This window comes from Sorex fumeus, unplaced genomic scaffold (genome assembly GCF_029834395.1).
Source record: "Sorex fumeus unplaced genomic scaffold, SorFum_2.1 ptg000041l, whole genome shotgun sequence".
NCBI lineage: Eukaryota > Metazoa > Chordata > Mammalia > Eulipotyphla > Soricidae > Sorex > Sorex fumeus.
This window is the reverse complement of record NW_026606098.1, coordinates 727247-751019: the sequence shown is the minus strand read 5'-3', so window position 1 is coordinate 751019 and position 23773 is coordinate 727247. Positions and strand designations below refer to the sequence as shown.

The 23773-nt window shown below is 44.1% G+C and overlaps 1 protein-coding gene across 1 annotated transcript in view; it reads right to left on the bottom strand.

Annotated features, from left to right (window-relative positions):
• Positions 1-1368: 1368 nt before the first annotated feature.
• The window catches only part of MORC3 (MORC family CW-type zinc finger 3), a 54410-nt gene continuing 32005 nt past the window's right edge, over positions 1369-23773 (bottom strand). Inside the window, exons 9-17 of the mRNA XM_056119531.1 lie at positions 21783-21880; positions 21173-21277; positions 18371-18493; positions 18190-18264; positions 17183-17228; positions 14792-14955; positions 10768-11662; positions 6837-6994; positions 1369-2994 (exon numbers count right to left, since the gene is read on the bottom strand). Of these exons, the coding sequence (XP_055975506.1) occupies positions 2841-2994; positions 6837-6994; positions 10768-11662; positions 14792-14955; positions 17183-17228; positions 18190-18264; positions 18371-18493; positions 21173-21277; positions 21783-21880 (1818 nt within the window). The 3' untranslated portion in view covers positions 1369-2840. The remainder of the gene's footprint in view (positions 2995-6836; positions 6995-10767; positions 11663-14791; positions 14956-17182; positions 17229-18189; positions 18265-18370; positions 18494-21172; positions 21278-21782; positions 21881-23773) is intronic.

Below are 23773 nucleotides of genomic sequence, written 5' to 3'. Positions count from 1 at the left end.
ACTTCATGGAGTTACATGGATGGTCTGAATTTACTGAGACCGTCTCCTTTGGTCTTGATTTTCTCCCTATGGGACTGTAGATGGAAATTAACTTTGTGACCAAGTCATTTAACTCTTCAAAGCAATGCATGTATTCCCTCCCTGCCCCCACCAAGCACACTCCTAAGCATTGAGCTTTGACCAGTTTCCACAAGAAAAATACGCAAATACATGAATTCAGTGGGACACTCATTCAAGTTTTTTTTCTTGTACTGAAGCTTTTATGTTGTATTAGTGTTTTCTTCATTACTCATTCAATTTGGTCTGTTGACAAACCACCCTACCAATACTTAACCTATGAATTTTCTGAAAGGTAGGGAATGTTTAGATAGTGCTTGTGGTCAGATTCACACAGATTTATAGCTTCTAATGGCAACAAGATAAAGAAAATAGAAAACAGGCAAAGGATGTTATAGACAGAAATTAAAAATGGTTAAGATATATGAAAACAAGTTTGCCCTGAGTGAAAGAAATGGAATCTGCCATTCTCTCGTTTATCAGCTAGCAAAAGTATAGAATGGAAAAACTGTACTCTTTTAATTTTTTGGTTTGAGGCCACACTGGGAGCTTCCCACATGGGGCCACAGCAGGGAGGACTCTTGCTCTGCATGCATGTACAGTCCCCAAAGCTGGCCAGAAGTGATTCCTGAGCAGAGTCAGAAGTAAGGCCCTGAGTACCACCAAGTGTAGAACACCCCCCACGAGGCCCCCTGGGGAAAAAAAAAAAGCAAACAAAAAACCATAAATCTGTAAGTGCATCCAAATAATCTATTTAGCAAGCAAGTTCTCTTATTAATCCTGAAAATTTTCACAAAGTCATAAACTTGGGGGCGGCAGGAGCTTATAGCTGAGGGTCCAGAGAGATAATACGGGTGTTAGGGCACTTGCCTCAAAGCACCACCAGATGTGGTCCAAAAAAAAACAAGAATATAGATAAGCAAAAGAACAAAATTCCAGAAAGAACTAAATACTAACTGAATTTAGACATGCTCTACATAACTAACCATTAAGATTTTCCTTAATGAAAACACTTATACAAAGAAAAACGATGAAGTGTAAAACTGAATACCCATACACCCTGAAGATGATTTCAATGCTGTTTCCCAATGGAACTAGTCTTAATCTTCTAAATGAAATCTGTAATAACTATCGTAAAATGAGCTCAACCTTAAGGTATAACAGTGTATAACAGTTTTAGGTTTCAAAATATAATTCTTTGGTGGTGCCAGGAATTGAACCAAAGTCCTCATACACGCAAATCAAGCACTCTATCACTGAGCTACATCCCCCAAGTATAATTTGAGCACAGAATTCTTTAAGAGCAATATCTGAAGAGATAGCCATACTTATCTTTATTTTATTACAAGAAACTTTAAAATTTGGGCAGATACAATTATGACAGAAAACCAGCTTCTTTCCAAAAATACACTTTCAATTACTTTATCAAGCAAATAAAAACAATCTTCATTTATTTGCTTTTTTTAGACATTAATGTGCAGTAAAAATTTAATATTGTATATGACAGACATGAAATTAGGCATACATACAAAAGAAACATGTACTGAATGTTCAGGAACAAAAGTAAAAATAAATAGCAATGATAAAACTTTGAAAAAATAATGCACATTTTAGTTGTGGAAAATATGGTTCTTAAGTATATATACAGTTATACTTAATAAAAAGCCATCTCTTTAAAATTGCACAAAACATGGGACCAATAAAGCATACTTTTTATGGCATGTAATACTTATAATCCTAGGACGGTTTGTTGCTTAATTCCAGGATATAAAACACTTAGATCTGTAATATAATAAAAGGTATGCAGTATTGTTCGAGAAAGATTGTCTTCCTCAACTCACGTTAAATTATCCTGTAGTAATCCTACAAAAGGCTGTACAGGAAATTTCACAAAAAGAAATATTAAACAATTACTGTGCCCACTCCACGCTGACTCAGCAGCCAAAAATGGGTTTCAAAGCAAATGTGGTGGGGCAACTATTATGATGCCTTTATTATTATTATATTATTTTTGCAGTGCCAGGGATCAAGCCCAGGGCCTCACACATGCAAGGCATGAACTCCACCAGTGACCCACCTGTCCCTGCCCTTATACTGCTTCTAAATACCGAAAATCCTGTATTTATTCGATAAAACACTTTGTATTCAAACATGATTGGCAACCTCAGCACAAGAAAAACCCTGGCAAAATTAATGGGAGTCAATTTCAGCTTACCATATTTTCATGAATAAAGTATTTCAGGAGATAGGAATTTATAGAAATCAAACATCAATGCTTAATCCAATTAAAACCTGTCTCATCAGGAGTTAATACATTTTTTAAAAATCCTGCTTAAAACATCTCTGTAAGAAAATCAAAAGTAACATTTCCATTTGCATTTATGGCACAGCCCTCAAGTCGGAGAAAAATACACTTTGGGGAACCAGAAAAGATTGCACATAGGTTACAGGCAACCTGGAAAGTTCTTGGTGAAAAACACAAGTCCTCTAGGGTAATAAAAAAATATGTGCAAACTTATTTACAAATATTTACATTTTTAAACAGAATGAGTTAGCGCTTTAGCTGCTCAATACCAATGATTCATAGATATTTCAAAGGGTGTGGTGATAATACGCCCACTACACTCGTGGACATATTAGAGTGCATAGAATTGTAGAGATCGTGGTTCTTCAGCCTGATACCTACCAGAACTGTGTAGAAAAAAATCTTTCTTTACATTCTGAAAGCTGTACAACCAAAAAGTATCGAGCAAATGTTTTTATTATCTTGCATAAAACAGATGTTAAGTACTACTTATTTCACTCATTTGTTCTACAACTTGTCCTAAAATCTCATCAACAACATCAACATCGTAGTTCACTTGCTGAAGGTCGAGATCGGGTACAATCATGGCCAGCAGTTGTCCTACATTAACTCGAAGAGATCGAAGTTTGAGGCTGTAAATACAAACAGTACACATGTTAGATAAGCATGATGGTTCGATCTTCATGTAACCTTGAAAATTTAAGTGGACCATCAAGATCAAATCTCTATAGAATGACACCATTAAAGTAAACTTCTAGAATATAGTAATTCATCTAATAATCTAAAGCATAAGAAAAATCAGTAATATTTATCTATTAAAGTAAAAAAAATTATTCTAAAACTAGTGCTCTATTTGGTTCCAACTAATAAAATTTTAACTTGAGACAAGAGAAATTTAGGAACCGGTAAAATACAACTATTTACTTTTTCTTGACTGGTCCTTGGGATCCAGGAACTCATCAATCAAGACTGCACTATACACACTCCAACACTAAGTGACTTCCTAAGCTCCAGTCTGAAATAGTTCTCACTTAGAAAAGAGTAGTGAAATAGGGTGTAGAGCAACAGTACAGCAGACAGGGCGTTTGCCTTGCATGGGGCTAACCCGGGGTTCAATTCTCAGCACCCCATATGGTCCCCCTACTCCATCAGGAGTAAGCCCTGAGACCGAAACAATGGTCTATAAATATCTCTTGAATTGGGCTTTCTTTTGAAAAAAAAAAAAAATACTGATTTCTGAAAATGTTATTTGAGATATCTACAAAAGTATTAACAGGAGGGGAAGGTTCTGTATTCAAGTCCACGTAAAAAAAAGACTGAGTTAAGAGTTGAAGATAGTCCCACTGTCCTCTCTCCACTCTACTTCAAGCTTTATACGCAGATTCTAATCTACAAATTAGGAGGTTTAGCCTGGTCAGAGAGATAATTCAGAGTAGGAAGCTTGCACAGAGCTAGCAGTAAGACCTGAGCACTGATGGTACGGCTCCAAAACCAAAACAAATAAAAATAATTAAAATGGTTCGGCCATACTGGAAAGTAAAGAAAGGTTCATGAGACAGCTCAAAGGGTAAGAGCATGTGGGAGCCAGGTTCAAATGTAGCTAAAATACCACAATTTCATACTACAGGGGTTAAAGGTGCTTGCCTGGCATATGGCCAACCCTGGCTCAGTCCCTGGCAGTCTCTTGATCACTGCTGTGACACAACTTTCCCTCCCAAAATATTGGGGGCTCGAGGATGCATGCTTCGTAGGCGGCCAACCCGTTTGGTCCCTACCAAACTTCATCCTTTGAGCATCACTGGCTATATTCCTGGAGGCCTCCTGAGTACTGCCTAGGTGACCCAGGCAATAGCCAGAGCCACAGGGCCCTTGCACTGAACTGCCAGCCCAGCTTGACCAGGGGCAGGGACCAGCTGGCAGGGGCCCCTGGTCTCTCGAGCACCACAGCATTTGGGAAGCCCCACCAGAATAAAAAAAAAAAAACCATCATAATTGAGTACTTTACATTCTTGCTTTTCATGTAGAAATTAAAAATCTAGCACGTATTTTGCACCTTAAGCATACTTCAATTCAGACCAGATTTCAAGTTTCATAGTCACAAATGGCTCCTGGCCATTTGGAAGGCAGAGGTCTAATTGATCATTAGGGGTTGGGTACAGATCTCTGTGGTAGAGCACATATTTCATATGGATGAGGTGCTGAGTTTACTCCCTGGCATCAAAAACATATAGTAAGTGAAAACAAACAGCATCACAAACTCAAAGCTCAGTGTGCAAGAAAACCATCTGGAAGACTCCTCAGGAAAGCTTCTGATTCAGTAATCGCCACTGGAAGTCCAAAAATCTGCATTTCTATAAGAAACATATTCTAGTGGTTCCCATTATTCCAGAAGGAAGGGCACTTCTCTGACCTTCTACCCCGCATAGGTGCTCTTTTACTCTATTTCCATCCAGAGACACAAAGAAGTCCTTTAAACACTTGAGTTAAACTGCAAAGCAATGATCAAAGTGAGGAGGGTAGCTTCTATCTGAAGGGTACCTAAATACAATGTATTAGGAAGCAGAGCCGCAGTAGTTCAGCCCTTACTGGCCAATTTTGAGTTGTAAGCCATCTATACACAACCAACACTTAATCGCCTTCCTATCAAAAATTAAAATCAGGCCCACCAGACCAGTCTTTCCACCCAGCCTAAAGCTACTGCAGTCTGGCAGTGCTTCCTGAGCCCCGAGCTAGGGTCGCCAGTGACTCTCTGGCCACCTTAGCCGAAAAAAAGGGCAAAATTAAAATATGACTTTAAATTTTACAATAGCGACGTGATGGGCAAGTCTAGAACAGCCACCACTGCAGCCACCAAAGAGCAAACAGATGCCATCACCACCTTCAGCCAGGAAGGAATGGTTTGGATGTCTTCTGGTTTTGGGGCCACACCAGGCTCTGCACTCTGGGATCACGCCTGGCAGTGCTTGGGGAAATACACAGGGTGCTATGGACCGGGGATCCAACCCATCGGCTGCATTAAACTACTGCACCAGCCCCAGGAGGGAAAGTATTTTTCAAAGACTCTTGTAAAAAAATGAATTCCAGGGCCAGAGAGAGCTAATATAGGGGGTAAGATGCTTGTCTTGGCACGCAGCTGGCTCACTTTGATTCCCCCAAAATAATACTAGAAATAACTGTAATAATTTCTTTTAAAGTGAATTCCTGATGCAGTGCAACGCGTGCGGGGTTGGTTGCTGATTGCCACTCAGCCAATCCAGACCCTGCCCCCGCAGGTGACCTCCACTGAGAATCTGAGCACCAGGCCAGCAGCGGCAGCCTGTCCACGCCTTGTCCACCTCCGCCGGGTGGTTTGTGCCAGGGGATCCACAGAATGGTGACCAGAAAGCTAGTACCTGACCCACACCCCACAGTCCGCCGTGAACAACGGCCCAGCTTTACCGCTTCCCCACCAACCTGGAAGGAGATGCCAGCCAAACTGCGGACATGCAAGGACAGGATCTTCAGACCATGTCCCCACCCTGCACAAACACCAGCAGCCACACCCACGCCCCACAGCTGCCACCATGCAAACTTCTCGACCTTACAACTATGCAGAGAGGATGAGCCTAGGAGAATCCCAGGGCCATGAACTTTCAGGCTGAAACTTCTGGGGTCCTGAAGGAGTGGGGGAGCAGCCTCTGCTCACCTGCACTCCTAGACTGAGTGAAGCCCCTCCCCCTGCCCCTGCAGTCCTTGCAGTGGCTGTAAAAACAACTGCCCGGCCTCACAGCTTCACCCAGGCCTCAAAGGAGATGTAAGCCACACCAACCACTGACACTCATTGCACCCACCCTACACATCTCGCCTTACCAGAGCCACCGAAGCCTCCCAATTCCACAGTACTGACAGCCCCCGAGGGAAGGGAGCATAGGGGGCTTACTAGCGACAAACCAAGCAACAAACAACTGAGGAACTTCAATGAGTTAGATGACCCCATTGTGAGATGTAACAATTTTCATTATGTAATGGTCCTGAAGAAAGAATATTTTAGTAAAAGAAACATTTTCAAGGCAGGAAGATAGCATAAGAATTAAGGCCCTCTGGCAGGCAGCAACCCTTCTTTTTAAAAATAAACATTTTAACAGACCCCGGTCTGTTGAGTACAAAGCAAGCACCCTACCCACTGTACTATCTTTGGCCTCCAGACTTTGTTATTTGTTGGGGGCCACATCCAGTGAGGTTTGGGGGTGACTCCTGGCTCTGCACTCAGGAATCACTCTGGGTGGGGCTGGGGTATCAGAAGGGATTTTGCAGTTCATGAATGGAAACTGGGTGAGCCGTGTGCAAGGCCAAGAGCCCTACCTGCTGCACTATCTCTCCCAGCCTGGAATCAATTAGAGTTGAATAGAATATCCATTTGTTGTGTGCTATGAAATATCACACAATGGGGAACTGTAACTGCAACTCCCCAAGGACAGCCATGGGGAGCCCTTACCTTTCCCCATCCACAAAATTTACAGACTCTTCAATGTTACTTGAAGTTGAAACATCTGCTCCAGTTTGTTGACTTGTGGATTTCAATTGCTGAATTTCCGTTTTCAGTTCTTCACACTGTGAATGGATTTGTGATTTTTCTACTTCCAGCAATTCAACCTGACCAAAAAAGAAAATTTGAGCAGAATTAAAACATTCTAATGCCAATTTATGCTAAGAAATATAGTTTATAATAAAAATTAGCATCAAGCTATTGACCAAAAACACCTAACAAAATAATCCCAACAGCTTTCTACAAATAATGCTGTTTGATTTGTTCCATCTCTACATCTTTAAATTTTTTTTTATTTTTTTAATAAAAAACAGCACCCGGCCCAGACAAGGTCAGACCCGAACACCTGAAGAACCTGCCGTCAGTACTCATCAATACACTGGCTCGGCTCTTCACACACTACCTGTCTGAATGCAAGGTTCCATCCCAATGGAAAACCAGCAGCACCGTACTACTGTTCAAGAAGGGAGACATCCATGACATTGGCAACTATCACCTGATCTGCCTATTGTCTGTCATCTACAAGTTGTTCAGTCGAGTCATCATGAATAGGATTGTCAGAACACTAGATGAAGGACAACCATGCGAGCAAGCCGGGTTCCGCAAAGGATTCAGCACCATCGACCATATCCACACGATAACCAAGCTCACTGAGGTTTCTCGGGAGTTCAAGATGCTGCTCTGTTTAACGTTCATTGATTTAAAGAAGGCCTTTGATTCTGTTGAGACGGAAGCGGTCATTGAAGCCCTAGCCAATCAGGGCATTCAAGCCCAATACATCAGGATCCTCCGTGAGCTGTATTGCGGATTCACTACCAGGATCTCACCATTCTACAAAGAAGTAATCATTGATATCAAGAGAGGGGTTCGGCAGGGTGATACCATTTCACCGAAACTCTTCAGTGCCACCCTCGAGAACATCATGCGACGACTGGAATGGGAAGAATGGGAGTGAAGATAGATGGTCGGCAACTACACCACCTCCGCTTTGCTGATGACATTGTTTTAATAACACCAAACATCAGCCAAGCGGCACAAATGTTGGCCGACTTTGACTGTGAGTGTGGAAAGGTAGGACTACAGCTGAATCTTACGAAGACAATGTTTAGGAGAAACAGCCTTGTTCCTGATGCCCCATTTGCTCTCAACGGAACGACCATCTCCGAATGCAACAGCTACGTGTACCTGGATCGAGAAGTCAACATGACAAATGACCTGGCACCCGAGCTGCTCAGGAGGAAGAGAGCGGCTTGGAATGCCTTCAAGAGCGTTGAAGAAATAGCTAAGAGGACAAAGAACCTCCGGCTCTGGGCACATCTCTTTGATTCCACTGTTCTTCCTGCATTAACATAAGTCTCAGAGACCTGGGCCCTACACAAACAGGGTGAGAATGCTATTCGCTATCCGGGTCTCCCAAAGAGGAATTGAAAGAGCTATGCTTGGAATATCACGTTTCACTCAAATGAGAGAAAGAATCCGGAGTTCCGACATCCATCGAAGATCAAGAATCAGGGACGCTGTCTCGTTGGCCAAGGTGTCAAAAATCAGATGGGCTGGTCACGTAATGAGATTTAGAGATGACCGCTGGACTAGAGCTGTTACTGACTGGATTCCATGGGATGTCAAAAGACCGCGTGGCCGCCCACCTACCAGATGGTCAGACTTCTTCATCAAGATCATGAACGATCGGTTTGAGGCTCTTCGCGTTCCTAGAGCGAACAGATGCCATTGGGCTACACTAGCACGCGACAGGGACAAATGCAGACGTTACTGGCGTCCACTCGAGCAAATCGATGATTAGCGGGAAGTCAGGTGATCAAGTGATTTTTTTAATGAATCACCCTGAGGTACAGTTACAGACTTACAAACTTTCGTGCTTATGTTTCAGTCATACAATGATGAGTACCCATCCCTCCACCAGTGCCAATTCTCCACCACCGAAGTTCCCAGTATCCCTCCCACCACCCTCTACATCTTTCTTACACTAGAAAAACATAAAAATGTTAATTGCAACATAACATTCTGGTATCCAAAACTTAAAGGGTATCTAAACACTAAAAGTAATTAATATTAAAAAGATTTTTTAAAAATGCACCAACTACGTTGACATTCGAGTGTACCGCATTTCATGTATTTTAACCTGCTATAGGTTAAAAGTTATCTTAGCACTGTAGCACTGTCCTCCCGTTGTTCATCAATTTGCTTGAGCAGGCCCACTAACATCTCCATTGTGAGACTGGTTGTTAGTTTTTGGCATATCGAATACTCCACGGGGAGCTTGCCAGGCTCTGCCGTGTGGGCGGGATACTCTCGGTAGCTTGCCAGGCTCTTCGAGAGGGACGGAGGAATTGAACCCAGGTCGGCTGTGTCGGCTGCATGCAAGGCAAATGCCCTACCCACTGTGCTATCGCTCCAGCCCGAAAGTTATCTTAGGTTTTTAAATGTAGTTTATCATCTAGCTTTTAAACCAACACATCAAAATAAATGTTTGAATAAGCACTGAGAGCAGCAACATTTCCAGGAAGGGTAGTAATAAAGCCATCTGTTATTTCCAAATTCCTTTGTGATTTTTTTTTGGGGGGGGAGGGAGTACTGGAGAAATTGGGGGCCATAGCCAGCTTGCAATTTCTTTTGGGTAGCACAAAGCTGGCTGTGCTGCCAGGAGACCATTGGCTGTGCCAGGGTCAGCCTAGAATTAGCTGAGCGCAAGGGAAGTGCCTAACCCCTGTAGTTCCCCTGCAGCCCCACAACTTGAGAATTGTTTTTTCAAAAACAAAGTTACTGAAAGCTTGCTCTTCAAGCCCAATTTCTCCCTTGAACATATATATACCTTGCTTGCTTGCTTTTCCCACTCTGGATAAGCCCATGCTCTCTCTTGAACGTGTACTTCCTCTTTCTCTCCCTCACATCTTTCTAAGTAAATTTAAATAAAAACTATCATGCTTCACTAAAAAGATTTCATAAAAAGCTACTGAAGAGTCAGACAGATAGTGCACAGGGCACTTGCCTGGATGTGGCTCATCCTGGTGCAAGCCCAAGCACTACTCATGGAGCCCTGAGCGCTCGAGTAGTGATTCCTGAGCACTGAGACAGGAGCAAGTCCCAAGCACCTAGGGCTGTGATCCAAATGTCCCCCCCTCCATCCAAATGAAAAAGCTGCTCAGGGGGCCAGAGAGACGACTCAAGGGCTAGAAGGTCTGGGGTCGGTCCCTGGCATTGCTGGGAGCCCAGCATGGCTCTGTGCACTCTCAAACCCAAAGCAAAAACCTCTGCAAGGAAAAGGAGAAGCATCAGGAGCTGAGGCCACTGCCTGCCTCCCGAGCCTTCTGGAGCCAGGGGAGTAGTTTCTGACAAGCAGCTCTCCAACCCACAGCCCCGCCCTACCCTGCAGCTTGGCTGGACCTGAAGCACTGAAGCAGTATCTCAAATCACTACTGCATGCAGAGAAGCAAAGCCACGGCACAGGAGGGCTGTGTGTGACCACTGCGCGGCTGCCACCTGCAAAGGAACCCAACATGACTGATGCGCGAGGCCAGCAGTTCCTCCGGGGACCATGGGAACCTGGCTAGGGCGGATGCAAAGTCCCTGCTCCCTTGAGTGTCTCAATAGCACTATCATTGCTGAACAGGAAACTGAGTCTGGAGTGTCTGGCAGTGCCCCGTGCGCTACAGGACACTCATGCATCCATTCACCCTCAAGTTCCCCAACACCCATATTATTAGGGCGCTCTTAAGAAGCAACACCTGTCACTATTCGTGTCTACACACTACCAGGCAGGCCACCACTGCCCAGGGAAGGAATAGCCAGGAAGTGGCAGCTGAGGAAGGAGTCCCCGCCACCGCCTCCTGTGACTACCCTTCTGTGGCGCCCCACGACTCACCTCGCTTTTATACTGGTCCCTCTCTGTGGTGCATTTGTCCAGCTGTCTGAACACATCGTCAAGCTGCACCACCATTTCGTCCACCTCGCTTTTGCTCTCGCTACCGGAACACTGACTGCACTCGGTCTTCAGGCGCTGCAACGTGCTACACTGCTTCTTCAGCCTTTCGATCTCTTCCAGCGCCTGCTGATACTGAGATACCATGTGGTCTGGACTTTCAGATTTGCCATTAACACTTTCAAGCAGAAATACCACATCGGTTTCAGTTGACTGGTGGCACATTTCCTTCTTGACGTACCTGGCGTTCATTTCTGCTATTTTCTGCTGTAACACTCTGATCTGCTCAGTCAACGCGTGACACTGCCTTTCATAATTCTCTTTCTCTTGGGTGGCCAGGGAGAGCTGCTTTCGCAGTTCGCTTAACTGGCAGCTGGCATCCCCCTTGGACTTGTCACAGGTCTCCTGAGCTTCCGGTTTCTTTCCTTCCCCTTCCACACAGGGTGGCAGGAGGGTCGTCTCGTTTCTCGAATCAATGGCATCTTCGATGGTCTCTTCCTTCTTGACGATTAGACCGGGCACTTCGGTCTGAGTGGCGGCAGAAGTTCCCTGATCACAGCTGGTCGCGGAGGTGCCCGCTGAACGAGTCTGCGTACAGGCTTCATTAGTCCCCACAGGCTCCGCCCGAGCCCCACTTTGCTCCGCGTGACTCGTTTCCGGTTTTACTTCGATCTCAAGATCCACAGAGGGCTTGGGGGTACTGTTTTCTTCTAAGATGATGACATCCTCATCGTCATCCTCTTTGTAAGTTGAATTTTCAAATGTTTGATTAGCCAATCTCCGATGTTTTGCATTCAAAACTGAGGGACTATGAGTAGGAGCAAGTCTCCGTTTCATGCTGAAAAAAAAAAAACCGTTTTCAGTAATATAAGGTTATAAAATACAGATGCAAGCAAAATAGATGACACTAAATATAAAAGTTTTTATGGTCAGTCACAGTCCTCCCGTTGTTCATCGATTTGCTCGAGTGGGCCCAGTAACATCTCCATCATTAGACTTGTTACTGTGTTTGGCATATCAAATACGTCACAAGGAGCTTGCCAGGCTTTGCCGTGCCAGCAGATACTCTCGGTAGCTTGCTGGGCTCTCTGAGAGGGGCGGAGGAATCGAACTCGGGTTGGCCATGTTGGCTGCGTGCAAGGCAAATGCCCTACCCGCTGTGCTATCACTCCAGTCCAACTATACTAATTTGTATGACTATACAAATGCCCATGCTCATTTATAAACTGATGCATTATATCAATGATTTGATTTAATGACGTTAAAGGACAAACTTGGTCGTCTTTTTGCTGGTTTTGTGCCACACCCAGCAGTGCCTAGGCATCACTCCTGGTAATGCTGGGGGACCCTGTGGGGTGATGGGGATGGAACCCAGATCGGCTGTATGCAAGGCAAGTGACCTCCCAGCTTCAGTACTATCGCTCCTGCCCCATGCTCCTGCCCCTTTACTTCTTTCTCCTTTTACAGATAAGGAAACAATGAGGCTGTTGGGACTTCTTTAAATGACCAGATTAGAATTTTCTTTAAAGATCAGATTTAGTCCCAGGCCAAGGAGACCATTCCACAGCCTGGAGCTGGGTCTGACCCCTCACTCTCGCACCACACACTGAACAGATTTACTTTTTAGATTTTTGTCTGAAACCATCTTTATGAAGAAAAGCCAAAATAAGTTTAGCTTTAAAACTTCACACAAGGGGCTGGAGTGATAGCACAGCAGGTAGAGCGTTTGCCTTGCATGCGGCCGACCCGGGTTCAATTCCCAGCATCCCATATGGTCCCCTGAGCAATGACAGGAGTAATTCCTGAGTGCATGAGCCAGGAGTAACCCCTGAGCATCGCTAGGTGTGATCCAAAAAGAAAAAAAATATTCACACAAGCACTTAAACAGCAAATTATTCCCAAGTTAATTTAGTTCCCCCAAATAAATTATAAACAGCAAACTTTTTAGAATATGCCTTCCTTGACATAAATGTACATAAAGGTAGAAATTCCCATTCTTTTCTGAGGCCATAAACTCCCCTGATGAAACAGGCTGGAGCAATAGTATAGCAGCTAAGATGTTTGCCGTGCACAGAGTTGCCCCCGTTAAGATCCCCAGCAGCCCAGATGGCCCCCAAAGTCTTGCCAGGATAGATGCCTCAGTGCAGAGCCAGGGTAAGCCCTGAGCACCATCACTTGTGGTTCAAAAGTCAAAATAATAAGATTCTGATAAAGTTCTACACAATCTCAGAAATCTGGCCCCACCTCTCTTGCAGAATCTGGTCTCCTAGTGTCTCTCAATATTTATGGGGTGTAACATTATCTGGTCTACTAGCAACTGACTTCCCATTCTTTCTTCCTCACCCGTGATCATTCCATTCCTTATGAATGGGTCTCAGTGGGACCCTACTTAGAACACTGCTTTCAGATTCCCAGGAGTCATCCAAAGTACAACTCGTCACAAAGTCATCCCTGACCATTCCGGTCAGAACTCTCAGCTATTAAAGTATCACTCATGCGTTTCTCTTTCGTGTTCATCTGTTCTTCCAAAATATACAGTGTGCCACTAAGCCATGTAAAGAATGTAGGCCTTCCACTTCTCAATATAGCGCTACACTGCTAAATGCTTCACATTTTTCTGTAGATTCAGATAATTTTAAAAGTCACTTTCAGGGGTCAGAGAGCTATTAGAGGAGGGAAGGTATTCGCCTTGTATGCAGCCTACACTGTCCCCCAAGACCAATAGGAGTAATCTCTGAGCCGAGTCAGGATTAAGCACTGAGCGCTACCAGATGTGGACACAAAACGAGCAAAAAAACTCAATAACAGTCATTTTCATACTGATTCTGAGACATAGCAGCTTGATCAAATTCTACAATATATGTTTGGGGTCATTCCCTGCGGGGCTGCTCAGGAGAAACTCCTGGCTTGGCTCTAGGGGACCACTGTTCTTGGCCCCATGAACCTACTGAGTTTTTTCTTGTGTGTGTGTGTGGTGGGGAGAGGAGGGGGTGTGCCAGGGAGGGGGGTTGGACACACCCAGCGGTGCTCAGGGCTTATTCTTAGCTCTGCATTCAGGGATCACCCCCGGTGGGCTTGGGGGATCACTTCGGTTGCCGGGGATCAAACCCGGTTGGATGCATGCGAGTCAAGTGCTCTGCTCACTGTACTACCACTCTCTAGCCTCTATAAAGGTAAAAAGGTAAAGGCCCTCCCGTTGATAGTCGATTTGCTCGAGCGGGCCCATTGGAGATTTTGTTGTTACTGTGTTTGGCATATCGAATACTCTCGGCAGCTTGCCGGGTTCTCCAAGAGGGGTGGAGGAATCGAACTCGGGTCAGCCATGTTGGCCGCTTATAAGGCGAACGCCCTACCGCTGTGCGATCGAGCTCGAGCTAGCCTCTATAATTTTTAAAAATTAATCAAGGGGCAGGCCAGAGCAATAATAAAGGAGGTAAGGCATTTGCCTTGCACGCTGCCAACCTAGGTTCTATCCCCGACATCCCATATGGTCCCCTGACCACTGCCAGGAATGACTCCTGAACGCAGAACCAGAAGTAAACCCTAAGCATAAGTGGACACAAAACGCAAAAGCATAAGTGGGTGTGGACTCAAAACAAAAAAATTAATACAGGGGCCACACCCAGGAGTGCTTAGGAGGCCCTGTGGTGCTAAGAATCATACTCAGGACCTCACAGAGGTGAGGAAGGTGCTCTTCCACTCGCGTTATCTTCCGAGCACCATCATATTCTTCCCCTGCAGTGCTGGGATCTGAACCCATCACCTCACACAGGAAAAGCAAGGTCTCTACTGCTGAGTTATACCTCTAGCCTACAATTAAAATCTGAAAATGACTGAAATTAGTGGCATCAGTAGACGATGTCTTGAAGGCTTTGTGCCTGCACCACAATTTCAGGGAAGCACATTACAGTCAGGAATTCTCAAGACTAATAATCCCCAAATGGGAAAACACATTTTACTCACAGACCTGCTGCTCTCAGGCTCAACCTGGGGAGAGACTCGGTGGTTATTTAAAATCCTTGTTGTGTAAGTATTTGAGACTTCTGAATGATGTCCTCTTGGCACACTTTCCTGCACAGACGAAAAGCCTGCACTCGACAGAGGAGGTGTACGAAACAATTCAGCATTAATCTGTTAGGGGGGGGAAAAAAAAACAAAGCTGATTTTTTTTTTTTAAATATCACACACCCTAAACCTAAGATATTACTCTTCCTTTCCCCTTATCCTGTACAGTCCTTGCGCCACACCAGGGAGTTACAAACAGCAAGCCAGGGAGTTGGTTAAAGCCTGTAGGTGAGGGAAGAAAGGTCTTAAATTTTATAGATATAAACAAAACAAAGAATCTGTGGGCAGGAGAGAGTTTGACTGGCTAGCACAACAGGTATGCACGGAGCCACCCAGGAGCAGTGCCGAAAGCTGGCCCTGAACGTGTGTGCCCTCACCCCCAAACGGAACACATCCCAAATCTGCAAGACAGACGCTGTAGTCCACAGTGCCTCAAAACTGACGGTCACCACTCAGATTTGCTGGCTTTGTCCTATACGTGGGACTTAACAAACTGAAATAAAAGAAAACCTTCAAATCTTTGAGAAAGTGCAAAATAAAGTCTCAAAGACAGTCTTCGATTTTTTTCTGTTCATTTTGTTTTGGGGCCACACTGCAGTGCTCAGGACTGACTCCTGGCTAGCTCATGAAGACCATATGGGGTGCTGGGAACTGAAGCCGGTAGGCTGCCCCACTAAAGAAAAACACACTGTACCCCTGGCTGCAGTATCTGCTCAGACAGAAGACACTACCTTAAAAAAAAAAAAGGGGGGGGGGCGGGAGCAATAGCACAGTGGGGGAGGACATTTGCCTTGCATCCCATGTGGTGTGTGTGTGTGTGTGTGTGTGTGTGTGTGTGTGTGTGTGTGTCCGTCCATCCCGTCCCGTGTCCCCCCCCCCCCACACACACACCACCAGGAGTAATTCCTGAGTGCATGAGCCAGGAGTAACCCCTGTGTATTGCTGGGTGTGACCCAAAAAGAAAAAAAAAAGGGTATGACCCAAAAAACAAACAAGGGTGTGACCCAACTTAAATAACAAAAACAAAAGCCCTACCCCTGAGCACCTCCAGGTGTAGCCCCAAAACAAACAAAAAAATAAAAAGAAAGCTACGGTTTTTTCTCCCCAATCTCATTCTTACCTCAAAACCTTCAGCCACTATATAAGAAAAAATTTCATTATAAGCCAATATCTGCAGCAGACCAAAACCTCTTTTGACTCTGGGCTCAAGGCATACTGCTGTTCTGTGCTGAGGAATCATTCCTGGTGGATCTTGGGGACCAGATGGGGTGCTGGACTGAACCCAAGTTGGGTGCTTGTACTGCAGGCACCCTACCATCTATATTATCTCTTTGACCCCAAAGACCAAAACTTCTATAAGAAGTACGGTTAGAATAAGTTTCTTAGCACTACTAAGTATTAAGAATGAAATAGAAGGGACAGGAACAGGAATTAACAAAGAGGAAGAAAATTGGTTTCTCTGGACCCTGGTTAGTAGTAGAATCAAATGTTTCTGGACAGTTTTCTGTCTACCCATCAATAACTTTCTTTAAGAACGTCTGTGTTTATATTGAAGATGCTCAACTGAACGGGAATACTCAACAGTGTGAGGCTGTTAGGCTCAGAAGTCAGGGTAGGAGAGAAGGCAAGGAGAGGAACAAGATGAAAATGATACCTCATGAATAAGAAAACTTCAATTTGTTATGCAACTCCTACATTCTAAACCTTAGCTACTGCAAAAATAAAATAAAATTCAGTTGTTTACTCAATTAACCATGACCAGATAAGGCAGTAGGTCCTCATCATTTTTTTAAAGACATTTAGTAGAGGTTGGAGAGATACTACAATGGGTACGGTAGACCCAGGTTCAATCCCCAGCATCCCACATGGTTCCTCAAGAACCACCAGGAGCAACTCCTGAGTGCATAGCCGAGAGTAATTCCTGAGAACTGCTGGGCATGACACCAAAACAAAGTCATTCAGTGAAAACACTAATGAGAAAAATCAATCTAGACACCTCTGGACAAAATTACATTCTTCATCTATATTCTTTTGGGGGGTTGAGGGGCGGTACCTACTGACATTGCTGAGGATAACTCCTGGCAGTGCTCGCTCAGACCATGCAATACTAGGGATCACACCCAGGGCTTCCGCATGCAACGCCCATGTGCTCCAGCCCTTGAGTGCTCCCCAGTCTCTCACTGGGCCTCTTTAACACATCTTTTTATTCAAAGTGGCAGTTTCCCAGAATTCAGCAGTGGTGTGACTGAGGACTTACAGCATAAAACAGCTATGAAATCAAAGGTTTAATTACCCGAGGGATCATATCCAGTTGTCTGATCCTGAATCTTTCCTTGTCTCTTGAAAAATAAAAGATTACAAAAATGAATATATTGAAACTTAGTCCATTATTACTTCTCAATGCTGTCTTTTCTGACACACCATTTCACAAACCAGTTCTATACAAATAATCTGTTTTTTTTTTTCCCTTCCCCATTATAATCAATGCTAGGTCTCAGGCAAAGTAATGTTGCCCCTACATCTCAGTAAATAGCTTTGTGCCTTCCATTCCCCTTGGGCCTCTAATACTCAATTCATCACCAACTGCTTTATGTTCTGTTGCTAGACTCTTTGTTTCTTAATAAGGGCCACTCCTGGCAATGCTCAGCTCAGAAGTGTAAGCCTGATAGCTCAGTGCTGAGACCTGGTGATGCAGTGCTGCTCAGGTCTGAGATGCTTGCTCAGGGAACACCGGGGCTAAGGCCACGAGTGCAAGGGTCAACCTCAGGCCCTCACACGTGCTGGGATGTGCTCTACCACTTCACCTGTTTCCCTGGCACCAGGTTGCTGGGTTTATCTTCCAAAACCGAACACTATCATAAACCAAAAGCACCTGGAAGCTTCTTCCTGTATACTTTCATCCTACCCCTCCCTCATTACAGAAACCTCCGCCTTTCCTGCTCCACCTCAACCTCTGGCCGAAGCTGTCTTCCTCTGCATTTCCCAACACCTTTGGACCACACTCTCTGTGGGAATTGGCAGCTTCTAATTAGGCACACACACAAGTCTCACAGTTCCTCTCAGACATTAAGTTCTTAAAGATAGTATTCACTGTGACTCGTCTGTGTGTGGTCCAAAAAGACAAACAACTCCTAGAACAGTCATTAGCCTGAGGTAGAAACCAACTAGACAGTGTTCTCCATCCTGACCATCCATCCCCTTGCAGAGTACATCTCTTGGGAGAAGCACCGCCCGAGGCTCAGGCGACACTGGTCAGGACCAGGCCACTATTCTCCCAATACACCCTCAACCATCACTCACTTCTTTTTGTAGGTTTTTTCATAGGTGGGATGAACCAAATCCTCATCTTCAGGTTCTTCAGGAACTTCACAATTTCTAGTCAGAAAGATCACATGGAAAGAACATGTCACTAGCGCCTTTTCACAGAACTTTAACCGTGCTTTCTGCCTTTCCCAAAAGGGTACTACCAACTATATGGTACCTGAACTGTGGGTCAGGGTTATTGGAGCAATACCATTTTTCTGGAAGTTGATCTATCCCATCTGGTAATTTTCGCCACTTTAGACAGGCATCACACTGTACCCATGTTTGATCAGGACGTTTCCTGTAACAGAACAAAAGCAAGTATTAGTATTAACAGGATAACTGCATGTGAAACACCTACAACAGTTCTACTCACTAACGGCCCTTACTATTATTAACTTAATCCCTGAAAATTTTGTGATTACTTCTGTTGCACATCAATTTGAGGTTTTTTCTTTTCCAGGTTTTGTCTTATTTGGGGGCCACATACAGCAGTGGTGCTTGGGGGTTATTTTTGGCTCTGTGCTCAGAAGTGTCGACTGGTGGTGTCCAGGAAACCATGCTGGGGATTTGAAGCAGGAATGGAAGGATGCAAAGCAAGTGACTTAAGTCCTGTACTACCCAGCCTTCAACGAAAAACTGTTAAGATGGTTTTAAGAAACTATCTACTAGCATCTCCCTCCAGGCAGCACTCAAATCAAACTCTGAAAATTCAAGTTTCTTTTCTTTCCCAAAAGGTTTAAAAACTAAAAAGACAACTTTGCTTACTCTGACAATATCCACAGTAACTGGCCATTTTCAGGTAAGTTTAAAGGCTGGAGCAGAGAGACGGTTCAGTGTATAAGGAGCTTGCTTCCCGCAGCCAACCAACCCGGGTTCAATACCTGGCACCACATTTACTGCCAGGAGTGATCCTTGAGCACTGCGGAGTGTGGCCCAAAAGACAAAAAGTATGTTTCAGGGGCAGAGAGCACAGGGATTGAGGTTTTGCTTGCAGCAGTGTGCTCCTTACACCCCAGGGAGTGACCTCTGAGCCAAGCTGAAAGCAGCCACCCCAGACCGCCAGGCATGGTCAAATCCCTCCTGCCCCACTCCACAAAAAAAGTGTTTTATTTTTGGTTTTTAGCCATACTCAGAGGTACTCAAGTGCTAGTTAGTGCGCTGAAGGTGAATCCTGACAGTGCTCAGTGAACAAATAATGCTGGGAATAGAACTCAGACTTCCTACGTTTGAAACCTGAATGCAGCACACCGGGCCACCTCAACAGTGCCTTTATTTTATTTTATCTATTTATTTTTTTCTTTCTGGGTCACACCTGGCGATGCACAGGGGTTACTCCTGGCTCTGCACTCAGGAGTTACTCCTGGCGGTGTTCAGGGGACCATATAGGGTGCTGGGAATCAAACCTGGGTCAGCCACGTGCAAGGCAAACGCCGTACCCACTATGCTATCGTTCCAGCCCCTCAACAGTGCCTTTAAACAGCATACTCTTAGGGGCTGGAGCCAGAGTACAGTGGGGGAAGATGCTGGGCTTGGACAAGGCCAACCCATGTTCGATCCACCACATCCCTCATAGACCCAAGCACCACCAGGAGAAATTCCTGAGCAAAGAGCCAGGAGTAACCCCGGATCATTGCTGGATACAGCTCAAATCTGTTCCCTGACACCCCTGCTCCCGGAAATACTACAACTAAATCTGTTCTGTAACAATATACATAAAAACTAAATATTTCAAACACTCTGCTCTAATATACAACAGCCCGCTATGTCAAATCTAGAATATGTGTTAATACAACACACCAATCCAACTATAGTAAACAGACAAGCTAAATCACTATGATTTAAGCAGTTATTTATATTATACTGCTATCACATACAATAACGTCTCTAAATAATAGAAGTTTTCATATCCCTTAGTTTTACCGTGTTTTCTACTGTATTTTGAAATGATAATGGTCCTATAAAGATCTCATTTAGGCTCATTTTACATAGGAAGAGTTCCCCTTGAAGGCAATGACTTCTGGGTGGGTGGATCTGGGCCACCCCTGGCAGTGACTGAGGGACAAAGGGGTACCAAAGATTTGTAACTGGTATCGGCGGCAGTCAAAGCAGGCATCTTTACTCCGGGACTATTCTCCAGCCTGGCTTTTTAATCTAGCTTGAAAAAAGTAAACCTTCAAACAACAGAAAAGTCTGAAGTAAATATAACCCCCTTGTTTCAGGGTATCCAGTTAATTTTTAAAATAGGGGTATACATTTCTGTGCGCATACACACACACACACACACACACACACATATATCTACACTTAACAGATTAGTAGCAAGGTACATCATTTTTATTTACTTTCATGTATCTCAAATATCTGTCTTTTTGGTTTTTTTTAGCCACGCCCAGCGACGTCAAGGAGTCTCACTCCTGGCAGTGCTCGGGAGTCCATAAGGGAGGCAGCCGACCAAAGCCGGGAGTCACACACCAGGCCTACACCTTAGCCCTGGCACAGCCACTCTGCCCTGACCTTAGACAGCTCCGTCAACCGACACGACCGGAGTTACTCAGAGCTGCTGCTCTCTGTGAGGTTACCGAGTGTTTGTCAGGTAGCACGTCTTTAGTTTTTCTAACTCCAAGAGGCAAATGCTGTTAATGTTCGTCATTTTATGTAAGAAGAAATGGATGCTAGTTGACAGTCCAATTTTTAGTGGTGAAATATTTTTTTGTTTTGGGGCCACTCCTGGCAGCGCTAAGGGCTTACTCCTAGCTTCTCTCCTGGAGTGCTCAAGAGGACCATAGGGGGTTGCCAGGGATCAACCTCGGGCTGGCCGCACACAAGTGCCCTACCTGCTGTACTACCGCTGTGGCCCCGGAACTAGCATTTAAGTGAAAGAAACGATCATGATGTGATAGACAGGTAAATGACAGTATAACCACCATACCCTCCAACAGCACGACTGAGGTACCAGTTTCTTTGTGAACACACTTACTGTATATCTTCAACAGGCAAATTTAGAGGGTATTCTGAGTTTTTCTTTACTTTCATTTCATTCCAGTAATCATTCAGTTTATCCCCAAGTGCTGCTATTGTAAGCCTTAAAAGACAAAGGATTAAATTCAAAATACCGAAAGATTAAGTCTTTTTCAAACACACAAAAAAGGGCATGAATAACCTAGTACTGATCCTATGGGCCCTGGGGACGAGAGGAATGACCAATGGCAACAGTCTTGGGCAGAGACTGAGCGTACAGCACTCCAGTCTGCTCAAAGCTATGAGCATAGGAACTCTCTTCTGTCTCTGCGGCTCCTGCACCGCTGAGATAAGTCGTTCTGACCGAGGTATGTAGGACTCATTAAATCATATTCAAGTTCCCACCTAAGCGTAAAGTTTCGGGATCTGTTTCCTATGAACTTTAGACTTCATGAATAAAGACTAGGGAAATTATATTTCTAGTTGTGATGGAATACACAAGGTGAAATGATCTAGGTCATCCCACAGACATGAATCAGACATGTGTAAGACAGAAAAACTTTCAGTAAAGGTGATAATTCAAGTATTTCTAAAATAACAAAGTCCAGAATTTAAAATACGCAATTTACCTGTACTCATTTGTATAGTCAAAATCTTGTTTATTATGAGTTGGCTTTAAAAAATTACACTCTATAATTCCAACGACTCCAACACCCATGTTGTTTGCCTGAAAAAGAAAATAAACTGGTATGTCAAGCGTAAGACATGATGTTCAAAATAATTACCCATACACAGAATTCTGCATATCGGCCTATAATTTATCTGTTAAAATTATAAAAGTTAGACTATAGTATCTGATAATAATTCATTTTTCTGGAAGTTTAATTCTTAAGTATTTTATTTTTTTGTTTGTTGGTTGTTGTTTTTTGGGACACACCTGGCGATGCTCAGGGGACCATATGGGATGCCACGGATTGAACCCAGGTCAGCCACATGCAAGGCAGATGCCCTTACCCACTGTACTATTGCTCTGGTCCCTCCTAAGTATGTTAGAAGTGTCTTTCACTTGTTCAAAATCATTTCAACTGCTGCCAAGTATCCCTCTGAAAAATCCTGTGATCATATTTTTACTCAAGGGAGTAAAAACCACTGTCTTCTAGGACACGATTTCTCAGTGGAAAATCACAATGAATTTATGTATCCACAGTTGCTACCAAAGGCTCTGCTACTTAATTCTCTGTATAAAGATCAAAGGTTTTTTTATCCAAACTTATACTACTAATGGTGCTAATAGCAATGGAATAAAAACTGAGGTAACTTGAATTTAAGCTTTTTAAAATCCATTGACTAAAATAGCTCAAAATATGAGTTATATTGTTTTTCTGAATGTGATTAAATATATATGTGCTCACAAAGTATAATTTTGGGTGTATACTCAATGACAAAGTGAAATATGTAATTTATAAAATCAACATTTTCATCAACACAATTCTAGGGGGAAAACAAGCAAGTCTAACCAAAGCTTTGCCCTATTAAACCCATCACTGGCTTCTCTCACACCATTTGGGAGGAGGCGGGTTTGGGTCACAGGGGTGACTCCCAGCTTGGTGCTCAGGACCACGTGCAATGCTTGGAACCCACTCCAGGTACCCCACATGCGAGCAGCAATTTGAGCAATCTGAGCCATCATCCCAGCCCAGCCCTCCCACCATCCCTCCCACCGCCCTTCTGACTTTCCTTTGACTTCCTCTGCGGGTCTTTTTCTTTCCTTTTCTAAAGGAAAAACCTTTGGGCTTGGAGGGACAGGTTTGACTTGGGGACCCTCATCCCATGAGTCACTCATGGACCACTGCCAGCTCTGCACTCAGGGAGTGTTTCCGGGGGTGCTCGTGGGAGCATGCAGCTCCCGGGATCAAACTCAGACCTCTCGATGCACACAAAGCTCACACTCTGAAGGGTTTGGTCACTTCTCCAGCCTTGCATATCTTTTTATTTTTATTTCATTTACTTATTGATTTTTTTGGCCACACCCAGTGGTTGCTCCTACTGGGTTGCTCCTCAGGGGCTGCTCCTACTGGGCTCGGGGAACCACTTGGATGCTGAGGATCAAACCAGGGTGGTGTGCACAAGGCAAGGGCCCTCCCTCTGTACTATCGCTCTGATCTCTGCATATCTCTTTTGCCACACTATGCAACACAGTGAAATGAGATTGCCATCAAACACCACTTCTCCAAGAAATCTTTTTGTGTTTCAGGAATGTACCCCATTCCTCTTCCAAACTGAGCTGAGGGCATGCTCTAAATCTTATTCGTTTATACTTAGCATCTATCCAGCATGACAAATAAAAATCAAGTATTGGACATATATTTAATAAATATTTATAGAGTTCACGAAATGCAAATGTTAAGCCCAGTCTGTTATCTGATAAAAGAAAATATTGAAAGTTTGATGTAATCAAGACTTCCCTTTTAAATAAATAAATAAATGAATAAGGCCAAATCTACGTAGAAACTACATGCCAGGTAAATTTAACTGGACTGGAAATGTGGACACCAAGTCTTACAAATCATAGGCATAGATGATAGCAGAAAACTTACATTTGACAGAGGCTACACTCTTT